This window comes from Bos indicus x Bos taurus, chromosome 23 (assembly GCF_003369695.1).
Source record: "Bos indicus x Bos taurus breed Angus x Brahman F1 hybrid chromosome 23, Bos_hybrid_MaternalHap_v2.0, whole genome shotgun sequence".
NCBI classification, from domain to species: Eukaryota; Metazoa; Chordata; class Mammalia; order Artiodactyla; family Bovidae; genus Bos; species Bos indicus x Bos taurus.
Window position 1 is genome coordinate 34,220,675 of NC_040098.1, and position 14,611 is coordinate 34,235,285.

The 14,611-nt window shown below is 44.4% G+C and overlaps 1 protein-coding gene and 1 long non-coding RNA gene across 2 annotated transcripts in view; one reads left to right on the top strand and one right to left on the bottom strand.

The window, feature by feature from the left end:
- ALDH5A1 (aldehyde dehydrogenase 5 family member A1) overlaps positions 1–14,611 on the bottom strand; it is a 28,046-nt gene continuing 13,435 nt past the window's right edge. The window contains exons 5-10 of the mRNA XM_027525186.1: positions 14,326–14,469; positions 11,155–11,298; positions 9,409–9,567; positions 7,588–7,757; positions 5,204–5,262; positions 1–3,544 (exon numbers count right to left, since the gene is read on the bottom strand). Coding sequence (XP_027380987.1) covers positions 3,339–3,544; positions 5,204–5,262; positions 7,588–7,757; positions 9,409–9,567; positions 11,155–11,298; positions 14,326–14,469 — 882 coding nt within the window. The 3' untranslated portion in view covers positions 1–3,338. The remainder of the gene's footprint in view (positions 3,545–5,203; positions 5,263–7,587; positions 7,758–9,408; positions 9,568–11,154; positions 11,299–14,325; positions 14,470–14,611) is intronic.
- LOC113882020 lies at positions 2,243–9,408 on the top strand. Its single transcript, XR_003508254.1, has 3 exons — positions 2,243–2,317; positions 7,866–8,239; positions 9,093–9,408. It is a non-coding gene; the product is annotated as an uncharacterized LOC113882020 (long non-coding RNA).

Here is a 14,611-nt window from a genome sequence, read left to right on the forward strand (position 1 = left end):
TTCTGTTAATTCAACCTTTATTAATCACACACGCACAACTCTGCTGCCTTGACACACATATGCAATTATCAAAAACTGGAAAGTGAATTACATGTACATTTTTAAAAAACAAAATGTTTTCACAGTTCCAACTACACTTATCCCCAAGTTTTATCCCACAAAGTACAGCATGAAAAAAAACCACAGCATAAATATTATTCAAGTAAAATGCTATCTATCATAGCTGCATACGAATAATTAAAGCTCTGGGCTTCAACCTGCAGAGAAGGCAGTCATGTGGAACAGTTAAAGTTAATGATCTAAGTTTATAATAAAACAGATTTATCTCCATTGTGCTTCTGATCTTTACTTTCACTGAGTCTTTCCATAAAAATTAAAGGTAGATGAGCCAACACTTGACATAAAATTATATTTAAAAGCTGCTCAAATGGATAAAGATAACAGGTACAGAGGAGGTTTAAAATGAGAATCCCTGCATAGCTGGGGAAAGTAAACTGAGAATTGTTTTCTCAAGGCCAACAGACTCCCGTTATCTGGGTGATTTCGGATGAGTTATGTGACGATTGCTGGAAAGTTCTTGGGGAGAATTCACTGGAGCAAGGTCTGGAAAAGTACTTTTTACACAGTAGGTGTTCAATAAAATGAAATAATGCTTCACAAACATGGGAAAGTCAGTATCTCCCTCTTGGTTTAGATCAGAGGTTGAAAACTATTTCTGTAAAAAGCCAAAGAGTTTTGTGGGCAATTCTGTCTGTGGTGCAAATACTCCGCTCTGCCTAGAAGGTAGCCACAGATCATATGGTAACTGAATGGGCATGGCTGGGTTCCAATAACATTTTATTTGGGGATTCCCTTGGGGTCAGATGGTGAAGAACCTGCCTGCAATGCAGGAGACCCGGGTTTGATCCCTGGGTTGGGAAGATCCCCTGGAGAAGAGAATGGCTATCCACTCCAGTAATGCTTGGAGAATTCCATGGACAGAGGAACCTGGTGGACTACAGTCCATGGGATTGCAAAGAATTATGGACACTGATATCTGAATTTCAGAAAATTTCCATGTGTCATGAAATACTGTTCTTTCGATTTATTTTCCCCTAACCATTTGGGAATATAAAAACCATTCTTAGTTCTGGGTTGTACAAAATCAGGCAAGATTTGGCCTGTGAACCAATCCCTGGTCTAAGGGTCCTTTTCTATTTAACGTTAAAACACACATTTTTAACAAATCCATCACATATTCCATCACATAATTGATCACCTTACTGAACAATAACCCCCAAAAACATTCATTTAAAAATACGTCTTTCCCCATAACCCAGATCAATTTTACTAAACAGTAAGCTATTTCCTTTTCAAATTATTTTAATTCCAGAATTAATCAAGGATATGGCAGTGAGTTTCTGGCCCTCAATTTATGTACCTGGTCAACCAGATATACTAGAAAACTCAAAATCTACCATCAAGCCAGAGTGTCTACTGAGTTACAAAGTTACAAGCACTAGTATTCTGGACTTCTAAAAACTATTTAGAGCATTTTTATTGTTAATAGAAAACAGATGGACACATCCAAACATTAAGTAATTAAAATGTTACGTGAAACAACCCCAGAACTAGTAAGAGCAAATTCACAGTCAATATGATGTATATGTGACTGTGGACAGGGTCTGAGCAGTGCCTGTCACTAGGAGTGGACTTCAGCTGATTGCTTAGCTGGGCCTCAGGGGGACGGCTGATGTAACCCAGGGCAAACAGAAGGCAGCTCCAGGACTGGCCTTGGTACCTCTGTGCACAGGGACATCTCAGACCTTCCTTTAGCTGCTCAGCTCCCATGGCTCAGTGAGGGGTGCTATGTCCTGGCTGGTCAGGAGCAACTGCCTCCAGCACGTTTTCCTTCTGCTCCCCAAAACATCCAGAGGATGTCAGTGGAGTGTGCGCGCGCGCACACACACACACACACACACACAGTGGAAAAGGGGGAGCTTTGTCCCTGTCTGTTCCACCAGGACCAGCCTCCCCTTTCCTCATATATCAGGACGTTTAGAGACACAGTACAGAAAAGCCTACTGTTTTCTTAGTCAGAGATTTTCTTTCAGAGCAACAGGAAACAGTGATTGTTGGGCTTTTTGTTCTTAAAAGAACTATAAAAACTCATTGGACAAAAAGCGCCTCTTCCAACGGGCAACTATGGAAATTCTTTTCCCTTTTGAGATCACTGTACTCAAAGTGCTTTTGCGCTCTCTCGCAGGTGAAGGAGCAGCGTCTCATAAAGAGCAGGCTGTGGGAGACCAGCCTGCCCTCGGGCTCAGATGCCGAGCAGGTGGGTACCAGCCTCCCCTCACCTTGGCAAAGCCACTGCTGGAGACCCAAGCCGGGCTGGGAGGTGGTACCCATAATAACAATGACTCCCGCACTTAACATCGAATTTTCACTTTTTGGCAAATATTATATGTTTGCTTTCTCTTAGGTTCACAGTATCCTATGGAGCTAAGTAAGGCATGAACAGAATCTCCACTGTACTGAGGGTGGGTGTTGGGGGTAGATAGCATGTCTGTGCAGATAAAGCCCAGCCAGGCTGTTACACCTCGGTCATCCTCCCACCAAGCCGCCGCTGCCACACTCTGCTTTATGCTTATTTTCTCTCAGAAACATGATGTGGAAAAACAGCAAAGAATTGAACACAGAATCTTTAAGCGGTTGAGGATGATGGAGCCTTCAGTTTAAAAACTAGTCAAAAAAGAGAGAGGGGTTCTTTCATTTCTCAAAGAAATTCAGGCAATTCTGTGCTGTGTCTAAAGTTCTTAAAAAAAAAAAAAAAACCCCACTGATACAGCCGCTGCAGCAACACCTCTGAATGCCCAGCTGGCGGTCACCAGGCATGCAGTGGCATCCTGCCCAGACTGTCAGTCACACTCAAGAGATGTCCCCCGCAGCCCTCTGGGTCTTAGCTCTGGAGCCACGTGGGTGCTGGCTATGTCATTGCCCAGGCTGTGGTCCCACTGTGGTGAGGGGGCTTCAGGACCAGCTTGTTGCACCTTGCTCTGAGGCGGATGAGGTCATGGGTTGGGTGGGCAGGGGGGTGGGGGGTGGGTGGGGGCTGGTGATCCGGGGCCTCATCCTATAAACCCACTGCTGGTTCTCAGGGATCTGTGGCCACAGGCTTGTGGCATGTATTGGTCCCAGGTCAGCTAGGAGGAGGGGTAGGATTTGTATCTGCTTATAAGGATTGGATGATTGGTTTTTTAAAATTCCTAGTTCAGCTACCCGATGGGTTTATTTAAAATAATGGATGGCATGTCCCCATACATAGGTAAGCCTCCCTTTTTATTTTTTGAAGAATCCTATAAGCCTCCGAAGCACACATACTTGAGCTCAAGATACTCGTCAATGCCGTACTTGGAGCCCTCTCGCCCAAGGCCAGACTGCTTCACGCCCCCGAAAGGGCACTCCACGGAGGAGATCAGTCCTTCGTTAACGCCAACCATGCCGACCTCCAGCCGCTCTGCCACCCTCCAGATCTGGGCCGGGTCTTGAGAGTAAAAATAACCTGTCATGGGGATAAAGGACACAGATGTAGAATAGTCATTAAAGACATCATGTCCACAGTTGAGGGTGCCATGGATGACCAGCTGCCTAGTCACGTGGGCTGGAACCTCCCTGCTTCCAAGTGGAGCCCCTAGTTGGTTCTGTGCATGTCTCCATCTCACAACCTTTAGAAATCATCTTGTTACTTCTGTTCCACTCTCGCTAGCACTCTCACCATCTCCAGCTAGGGCTGTAACAACAATGAACCCGGCTCCTATGGCCTCCTAATCAATTCACCCTGCACACATCTGTTAGGTTATCCATGTGATGTTTTTACCCAGACATTCCAGCAACTCCTTGTTACCCATAAATAAGGTTAAGTTCCTGGTGGGTATTTGAACTCTCCCTAATGTGGTTTTGAACAACATGTCCAGCTTTATCTTCCATTATTTCCAGTCACCGACCATCTCCACCAAACTCGTCCACCCAGTTATCCTTGTCCTATTTTCACTTAACTCCCTAGGTCCCCCTCTGCCCAGAACCTCTCTCCTTCAATCTGCACCATCAGAGTCTTGCCCAGCATGGATGCCCTGGTTCAGGGCCTGGCTTCCTCCACCATCATCCCATCAAGAAGGGACAAGAGGAATGCTGGGCTCAGCGTTACAGGGGCAGTCGTGCACACATCTTACTCCAGCGTTAGGCCCTCTGAGTCAGCAACTCCGAGTCCTTGTAGTAGAATAAGGGACTCTACAGGGTGCACATCCTTCCTCTGGTTATCAGTAGTTCTTGTCCACCCAGAGAAGCGCCTGTAGAGCTACGGCTGTATCTTTATGTCTTTGTATCTTTGCCAACACTTCATTCACTTGCTGCTGCTGCTGCTAAGTCACTTCAGTCATGTCCGACTCTGTGCGACCCCATAGACGGCAGCCCACCAGGCTCCCCCATCCCTGGGATTCTCTAGGCAAGAACACTGGAGTGGGTTGCCATGTCCTTCTCCAATGCATGAAAGTGAAAAGTGAAAGTGAAGTCGCTAAGTCATGCCCGACTCTTAGCAACCCCATGGACTACAGCCTACTAGGCTCCTCCATCCATGGGATTTTCCAGGCAAGAGTACTGGAGTGGGGTGCCATTGCCTTCTCCAATCTAGTGGATGCTAAAGATGGATTTGTTGAGTGTCTTTATGCACATACAGTTTTGTCAGGGACACAGGGTACATACTAAGGCCGCCTTGACCATGTCCAAACTGCAAGAACAGAGCCACTCCCTGAGGCTCCCTCTGCCTGTGCTGTCTTCCCTTCCTTCATCGCCCCAAAGCTCTCTGTGAAGTCAAGTGCTATCTCTTTTGTTCATGCTTCCAGGAGGGATGCGAGGAGAAGCGCTTGGAATTTCCAGGCATCGAGCCTCTGGGAACATGGGACTTAAGGGGTGTGGGTGGTTCTCCCCAGAACAGTCGGCACAGCTGTTTCTCCCTCCATCACGCCCAGCTCCGACCAGGGAGCTCCCATCCCACATCCTGGGGACACAGCAAAGAACCTGGACTGGCACAAACCCGCCCTCCCGCCTTGGAAAGCAATGAAACATGTGCTGCAATGAAGCTGACTTCTCAAAACCCCAGGCAACATTTAAAAGGCACAGCTGGAGAAGTGACTGTGATTGTCGCTAAGCGAGGACAGACACCCACCTGCCAGCCCAACGTTGGCTGCGTTAGCGATCGCCACCGCCTCCTCCTCTGTGTTGAACCTGCCAAAGTCAGGGTGGGTCATCAGCAAAATCCCACAGGGGAAGGGAAACCAGCTGTTTTTCCTTCTGCTCTGTTTCCCAAGTAAGAGCCAGGGGTCAATCAGAGTTTTGCAAGGAGCAAAGAGGAAAACACCTTCATTCACTGCACACGCTGAGTTCAAGGCTAGGGAGCTTGGATCAACACCAGTTCATCTCTTCTAGGAGAACAGGAGACATGCAGGGAACTACAGTGTATTCAGAATGTTGAATAAAATGCCTAAGAAAAGGGTTACTGTTTTTGTTCCCTCTTAAGACTTGTGCCAATCATAACTACTTGAGAAGCAGCCGTGACGTGGGAGAAAGACAACAGCCAGGGCCTGGTGGGGCCCAGGGTTCCAGTGTTGGTTCGCTGCTTATGCTCTGAGCAGTGTGACAGTGCTGGGGGTCTGTTCCCTTTGGAAATGAGACTACTAGTGTGGAAGCCTAATGCAGTCTCTTCCAGCTTGATGATCTTATTTCTGAAACTAGATTTCAGAGGCCTTTTTCTATTGCCCCAGAACTGTAAATGGGGGGCAGAACATTCTATGTATCCCAGCTCCTCAAATCAGAGACCCAGCAGCAGCCAGCCGTCTGAAGGCTCGGGCAGAGCTGGCAGACCCCGGTCAGTGCGAGAGGACGTGTGGAAGAGAGAGGTGGGGGGCCTCAAGAGAATCACTTGTTCCAAGTACGAGCAGTTCTTGTCTCTCCACTGTAGAGAGCAAGCCGTTCTATCTGCCAGAGAATAAAAACCAGGGCATCACCCATATCCTCACTGCCTATGTGTCCCTCGAAAATGCACTCATCACAGTATCAGGTGGGACATCCTCGACGATTTCACCTTTTGAGTGTGAACTATTTACACAATAACAACCACACTGATATTAGGTGATGTGCTTTATGTATATTACATCATTTAAACCTTACAGCTGTCCTGTGAGGCAAGTTTTTTTGTTGTTGTTTAGTCACTAAGTCATGTCTGACTCTTTGCAACCTCATGGACTATGGCCCACCAGGCTTCTCTGTCCATGGAATTCTCCAGGCAGGAATATTAGAGTGGGTTGCCATTTCCTACTCCAGGGACTGAACCTGGGTCTCTCAGGTCTTCTGCATTGGCAGGCAGATTCTTTACCACTGTTCCACCTGGGAAGCCATGAGGCAAGTACTAGTTTTTAGTCCTTTTCCCATCAAGGACCCTGGGGCTCAGAGAAGTTAACTCATTCAAGGGGACACAGGTATAAAGTAGCAAAGCCTACATTCCTAACCTCTGCCTCCTTTTGGAAAATGTCAAGTTCATATTCTAGGTAAAAATTTTTTTACTAAAAGATGAAAGTTCTCCAAGTGGTCCATTTTCCCAATGTCAGATTAATCTATTAATTTCATTAGCAATGGAGGAGAGAGAAATATTTGGAGAAATAATGACCAGGAATTTCTGAGGACTAAACAAACACCTTAGATTTTAAATAAAGGCCTTGGGATCTCAGATTGAAAAAAGCTCACAGTATGCCGTACCTAAGCTGCTGCTGCTGCTAAGTCACTTCAGTCGTGTCCGACTCTGTGTGACCCCATAGACGGCAGCCACCAGGCTCCCCCGTCCCTGGGATTCTCCAGGCAAGAACACTGGAATGGGTTGCCATTTCCTTCTCTAATGCATGAAAGTGAAAAGTCAAAGTGAAGTCGCTCAGTCGTGTCCGACTCTTAGCAACCCCATGGACTGCAGCCTACCAGGCTCCTCCATCCATGGGATTTTCCAGGCAAGAGTACTGGAGTGGGGTGCCATTGCCTTCTCCGGTACCTAAGCTACCATGGTAAAATTTAAGAACATCAAAGGCCATGAATCTCTGAAGAGAAAAAGATCCCTTCACAGGAACAAGAACCAGACATCAGCTTTCTCAGTAACAACCCTGAAAATAAGCAGACCAAGGAGTGCTATCTTGTGAAGCTCGATTTTTACGCAGGTAGATTATTAACTTGTGAGTGTGGGATAAACGGTCCCATACGAACATAGTTCATTTCCCACAGACACCCTTGAAAGAAGTCTTGAAGGATGTACTCTGTTTTGAAGAAAAATGAGTTTGGCAGGGAGCAAAGTAGAGAATTTGGTAAATTTTGTGGTCTAAACTGGCAATAACAAAAACCAATGTTTAAAAAACCATGCCTTGGACCTGGCCCTTCCCCTGACACAGCCCCACTCTCTGCTCCTCTCTCTCTCCCACCGGCCGCAAATGACACAGGAACTGGATTACTCGCCAGCCTTCCTTTTCCTTTCCTACTCTTCCTCCCGTCTTCCTACACGCTGGATGGCCTTACTTGATAACAGGTGCCACAGGCCCAAAAGTCTCTTCCTGAGAGCAGAGCATGTCTCGGGTGACGTTGCTGAGCAGGGTGGGCTCGAAGAAATTTTTCCCAACGTGGTGTCGCTTCCCACCTGTCACAACGGTGGCCCCTTTGGAAATGGCATCACTCACGTGTTTCTCGACCTGTGTGAGGAGAAAAGGAAGAGCCTTTGGGAAAGGGAATCCAGGATACTTGGAAAATGTTTAAACTGTCAAAAACTATAACTGGGCTTTTCTTTCTTTTTCAAATAGGTTTGAAACCATACGCCCCAGTTCCTTCTAGGTAGGAAGAACCAAATACACAGATATGGAGTCAAGAGGGAGGGTTGTATATACAATGCTGCTTCCTCCCCACTTGTTGGAAGGACTGAAGCTGAAGCTCCAATACTTTGGCCACCTGATGCGAAGAGCTGACTCCTCGGAAAAGACACTGGGAAAGGTTGAGGGCAGTAGGAGAAGGGAACAAGAGAGGATGAGATGGTTGGATGGCATCACCGACTCAATGGACATGAGCTTGAGCAAACTCTGGGAGCTGGTGATGGACAAGGAAACCTGGCATGCTGCAGTCTATGGGGTCGCAAAGAGTCGGACATGACTTGGCGACTGAACGACAGCAACCCTGCTCTGTGAGTTTCTGGCTATTTGGTCTTTCTGTTTGCTGAATGGCCTAATACACATACACTCGTGTCTTTCCAGGGCTGATGCTCAGCTGCCTTTCTGGGATTTGCTCTCCTTGCCTTCCTGGGTTAGTTCCAGGCTCTTGGATCCCACGCTGTTCTTGTCCCTGGACTTCTCTTTCACTTTGTTCTAATATTTTCTCCTCGAGTACTAGTTATTTTGAAAAAGGTGCACTGAAGATGGTTTATATTCAGAATGTTTTGATAACTGCAGGTCGGGTTTTCTCTTGCACTGGCTGGTAATGGAATTTGGACCCCAAATAATTTTCCTTCAGAGTGTTGAGTATATTTCTCTACTTCTGGTGCTGACAATGAACATTCTAACTCAGAAATAGTTCTCACTCCTTTATGGATCGATTTTCCCCACTCTAGAAGCTGCTTGAATCTTCTTTGTATGTTCCTAACATTCTAAAATTTTAGCAAAACACACCTGGGTTTTCTCTTTATTCTAACTCTATATACTTGGCAATTGGCAAAGTCTTTCAATCTGAAGAATTAAATTATTTCCCCCTAGCTCTGATAAGTTTTCCTCTAGCATTTGTTTGATAGACCTGTTTCTTCCACTTCAAGTCTTTCTAGAGCTTCTATCACTAAAATGGATACACCCCTGTGTGGGTGTGTGCATGTTCGGTCGTGTCTGACTCTTTGTGACTCCCATGGACTGTAGCCTGCCAGGCTCCTCTGTCCATAGGATTTTCCAGGCAAGAGTATGTCCTGTCTTCTCAAAACTCTCGGAGGAAGGTATTAGATTCCTAGAAATGTCTGATCTCAAAAACAAAAAGCCTTTTTCCTCTCCTTTTAGGTGTTCCAAAGATGAAAGAACTTTGTATTTCAAGATGGTAATTCCCGAAGCAGCAGGAGACAGAATTATCACCACTGCAAGAGAAGATTTAGGGACAGCAGTAGAATGCAAGAGGCAGATCTCATGGGAGCTCAGCGAAATGACAGAGCTGGAAAAGCTTATAACCTGACGATGCCACTTGATTCATACCAACTGGCAGAAATTCACTAGTGTTTCTAATTTCTCCATGTTTCCAAAACCACCTTGCTGGGCACCTTACCAGAGTGGTTTTTGATACTGAAACCAGGACACTGAACAGATACTAAGACAAACTTACCTTTTCTACAGCTTTCGCATTAATTAACGGGCCTTGAGTAGTTCTCTCGTCAAATCCATTACCCACATGCAGGTTTGTTTTAATTGCCTCAGCAAATTTTTTCACAAAGGAGTCATGGATACCGCTTTGCACCAAGAAACGGTTGGAGCACACACAAGTCTAGACAGAAAGAAACAAACTCATGTCAACAGTTCATCAGAAGCTACTGACCCAACCAGTAAACCTATGATTGCTGCTACCTCTGAATGTAAATGTACTTCCCAGATGGTCCCTGTCCTGGGTCCCACCTCCATACTCAAGCTTGGCCCTAAAGAGAAACATGCCAAGAGCATGTACTTCTCCAGGCCCCTCCACAGCCACCACACCTCTGTAGTTAAACAGGTAAGCGAGCATAAATAATCTGTGAGCAAAAAGCCACTAACCCAGGTTTTTTTCAAATGGCTCATATTGGAACCAGAAAACCAACACAAGAAATTAGCTCCTTGAGACGTGATACTCAGCGACAGAGAGCAGAGCTAGAAGGAAAAGGATTCAAAGGCTAATTTATGTCCTCTAGCTTAGTGAACTTTTCAAGAGCTTGGCAGAATCCAACATTTTGAAAATGGACACAAGACCATTCTTTCAGTCTAAATTATTGAAAAGCCCTTTGTTTATTATATTTTCTAGTTTAGACCTAATATTTTCAAGTTATAAAATATAAACACATTATTGGAAATGAGGCTATCCTTGATACATTTTCTTCTTGGCTTTTTTCTTAATTGTGTATTTTCTAGTAGAAACAGTTTGTAGATAATTTTGTACCCTGTGCATTTTTATTGGCTTAAAGCAACATACCCCGAAGTTGTAGCTTTGTAAATGTAATTCTGAAGGTTATACACCTGTGCATTTTGTGTTTCTAAAAGGAAACACACCTATTTCAGAAACAACCAAGCTAATTTAGGTTATGTGAAAGGAGAAAAATTAATTACCAATGGTCAAAACAGGATGAAAACTATTTAATAAAGAATATTATACACTTCACCTTTTTCCTCCTAGATAGCTTTCCAGTTTTTATTCCATTTCTGGAACGCATTTAAAATCGCTTATTGATGGTACTCTAAGATGAAGTGCTTACCTTGTATGAAATAACTTGAAAGGTCCCTGCTGGATCTAATGCTCTGGGATTCCCTAGAAGGTGTGAGCGGAGGCCACCACTCTCCCTAGGACAAGCTGGACCCTCCTTGGCCCACTGTGGTGTGTGTGGCCCTCTAGTGGAGGCCTGTCCTGCCCTCCTCATCTCGCAAAGAGTGAGACCCAGGCAGTAGGGTTTTGAGTTTTTCAAGGCACCATCTCAACATTTTCCAACCTTCTTTTCCTTAAGACTGTGGGCTCCAGACCCTAGCTGTTCAGGCTATTTTGTATCTGAGGAGATGTTTAAACCTGTTCAGCAGAGAAAAGTCCAGCAAGGGAAAACTATGAAAATAACCAGATTCAAAGAGGAGATGAAAGAAGAGAACGATTTGATTAAAAGGCATCTGCTGTTCAGCAAATTTTCCTCGAAGCCAGGGATGAAGACACCTTATTTCCCTTCATACCCTCTGAGCCTAGCAGAGTCCCAGACAAAGAGAGGGCACTCACTAAACATCCAATGAAAGAGGACATGCACGAAGAATGAAGGAACCCAGAAGTGCCCTTTCTCCCAGGAGGTGAGGGAGGGGGTAGGATCTTTGTAAAGCACACAACCCAGAAAAATGCTCCGGGACTCACCTGTCCAGAGTTCCTGAATTTGGAGGCCATGGCCCCGGCGACAGCCTGGTCCACGTTGGCACTGTCGAAGACGATGAAAGGGGCATGGCCACCCAGCTCCATGGACACCCTCTTCACAGAGTTTGCTGCGTGGTGCAACAGGACCTGGGAGCAGACAGAGGATGCTATGAGCACCAATCAATAACAGGGACCAGTAAGGCTTCGTTTCAAAAAAGTCCCCAATAGAGGAGGAAGCCAAGTACACGGTAGTGTATACGGGATGACAGTTTGCATAAGAAACAGGGGAAATGATATATATAATATAATATATATATATATTCATACTTGCTTATATTTGATAAACATGGAGAAGATGACAAGAAACTAAAAATAATTATGTATAAAAGGGAGGAAACCAGGGATGGGGTAAGGGTGAAACTTCTGAATATAAACATGTTTATAATGCCTTGATTTTTGAACCATGTCAGTGTCTGACCTACTCAGAACATTACAAACAGGCTTAACAATCACAGAGATAGGATAATAAAATCACCCAGAACCCCTAGTTTACCACTGATAAAATCCTAAGGTATATCTATCCAGAATATGGCTATATACACAGAGGGATATGTACCTTTTTTAAAAAGCAACTTTGTATTTTATATTGAAGTATAGCTGATTAATAATGTGATAGTTTCAGGTGGACAGCAAAAGGACTCAGCCATACACATACATGTATCCATTCTCCCCCCAAACTCCCCTCCCACCCAGGTTGCCACATAACGTTGACCAGAGTTCCCTGTGCTAGACAGTAGGACCTTGCTGGTTATCCATTTTAAATACAGCAGTGTGTAATGTCCATCCCAAAGTCCCTAAGTATCCCTTTTCCTAGGTCTGTGAGTCTGTTTCTATTTTGTAAATAAGTTCATTTATATCATTTCTTTTTAGATTCCTCATATAAGGGATGTCATACAATATTTCTCTGACTTCACTCAGTATGACAATCTCTTAAATCCATCCATGTTGCTGCAAATAGCATTATTTCATTCATTTTAGTGGCTGAGTTATATTCCATTGTATATATGTACCACATCTGCTTTATCCATTTATTTGTTGATGGACATTTAGGTTACTTCCATGTTTTGCCTAGTGTAAATAGTGCTACTATGAACACAGGGGTGTGTGTATCTTTTCAAATTATAGTTTGGTCTCGATGAATGCCCAGGAGTGGCATTGCTAAATCATATGGCAGCTCTATTTTTTAGTTTTTTAAGGAACCTGCATACTGTTTTCCATAGTAGCTGTACCAGTTTTCATTCCCACCAACAGTGTAGGAAGATTCCCTTTTCTCCATACCTTCTCCAGCATTTATTGTTTGTAGACTTTTTAATGATGACCATTCTGACTGGTGTGAGTAAACCTATTTCTTTATTGGACTCAAGATAGCTTTTTTTTTTTTTTTTTTTTTTGAACTTTAAAGAAATGCTCTTTGCCAGGCCATTGGTTTTTCCGACTCGGCTTGCTCTTGGGTTGCTTGCCTCCACCTGTGTCCTCTGACTGAGTCTTCTTCCCACTCAGCACCCATGATGAGAGCTTGAACCCGACTCTGGCTGCATGGCCCTTGCTGCCTACAATCCTGCTACGTCCTAAGGACTCTTTTCTGCTCCCATTCCCCCTGATGAACTTCTCGGGACTTCAGCCTCCAAAGCCTTAGAAAGGGAGCATGACTGCCCAGCTTACCTTTCTATGAGACACCGGCCCTTGGTCACTGGCCAGCCTCTGAATCTGTTTTCCTCAGGTCAAATGTCCATTCATGGCTGAATTCTCTGTGGGGAGCAGATGAGTACTCTGTCCCCTCCACAGGCCCCGGGAGGGGCGGTCTCCCCAGGAGGGGTAAGGGCAGGGCCGCATCTCCAGAAGAGGCTGACCGACGGGGGTTCAGTTAGAGGCAAGATTCTATGTGCCAAGATCCAGAGCTGAGCCACTGATTCTCTGCAAAGACCAGCTCAGAAGAGGCTATTGGTATGGAGAATGGCTACTTATCAGTGATTTCTATCACTCTTCCCTTTAAACCACTTGAAGCGAAGCACTGTCCCATGTAAATAACTTAAAAGGACAGTTGAACTTGGCAGGAACGCGGTCAGCATTTTCCTAGGGGTCTGTCCGTTGGGGACAGTTTGCTGAGCAAAGTAAGGTTAAGCAGTGAGTGGCTGGTCTTTGCCCAGTATCTGGGTACTTCTCTTGCTTCAGTGGCAAAGGTTTATAACCTTTCTTCTCCCAGGCCTCTTTTTCTCTAACGACTTTGAAACCCACTGAGAATAAGTTTGTCTGCAAGATCCCTGGATCAGGGTGGTAGCACTTTATGGATCTAAAAATTCACGCTTCTGAAATGAATGAATGAGTGGCAGGCTTCCCAAGTATGAGTTTGCAGCATAACAATCATGGTTACGGCTGGGAGTTACTAAAATTGGTTTATTTTCTCCTGCTTCTCATGGTGTCCAAAAAATGACCAGTTTAACCAAAACTTTCAGATTAGATTTTTATTATTTTAATCTGATACGTTTATGTACTTCTCTAATATGAGCATATGCATGTATGTATATAAATACTAGCAGGAAAAATGTGTACTATCTGGTGAGAAACACCATAATTAGGAACTTTTGTTCTAGTCTGCCTTTTTCCTGTTTTAAATATTTAAAAGGATAAATAAAAATGCAGTCATAGGCATACAAATGAGGTTTTGGGGGAAGAACTTTTCAACATATAAGGGAGAAGAAAGCTAGAAAAAAAAAAAGACCTTTCTGTTTCTGTAAGTACCTTTATACTAAACACATTTTTGTTCTAAGGCATCCATTTCTTTAATTCTAGATTATGAAAGAAACACACACTTGAGTGTTATGGGAATATATGATGGACAACTTTCAGCTACTTCACATGCAACAAATAATGGGAACCTTGTCTACTCTTAAACCTTCAGTTTTGTCAAACAGGAACCTAGATCATGTCACAATGAGGAACACCATCCAAATATTTCTGAAAGATGATCAGACATTACAATATGGGACAGAGCTTCTAACACTCTGCTGGAAACCCTCCTCCAAATGGTGACTGAGATGAAGTAGTATTTTTGATACTGTATAAAGAGAAGTTATTAGAATGACACTTGTTTCCTTTGAGACTTAAGTCACATACCTTTCCAGTGGCTGTTGAGCCAGTAAAGGAAATTTTAGATACGAGAGGATCTGTACAAAGTGCTTCCCCTACTTCCTTGGCCTTCTTTTGAGAGCAAGGAATCACGTTGTACACACCTGGGGGAATTCCAGCCTGGTTTGCAAGCTATAAAGAGAAACAGCAAACATGTGGCAGCAAATGATCAAACTGGAAAAACAGAAAAGAGAAATAAATGTTTTAACCCAGAAAGTAATGGCAAAAAAAACCCAAAAAACAAAAACCCATAGGCTAACTTTGGGGACAGAAT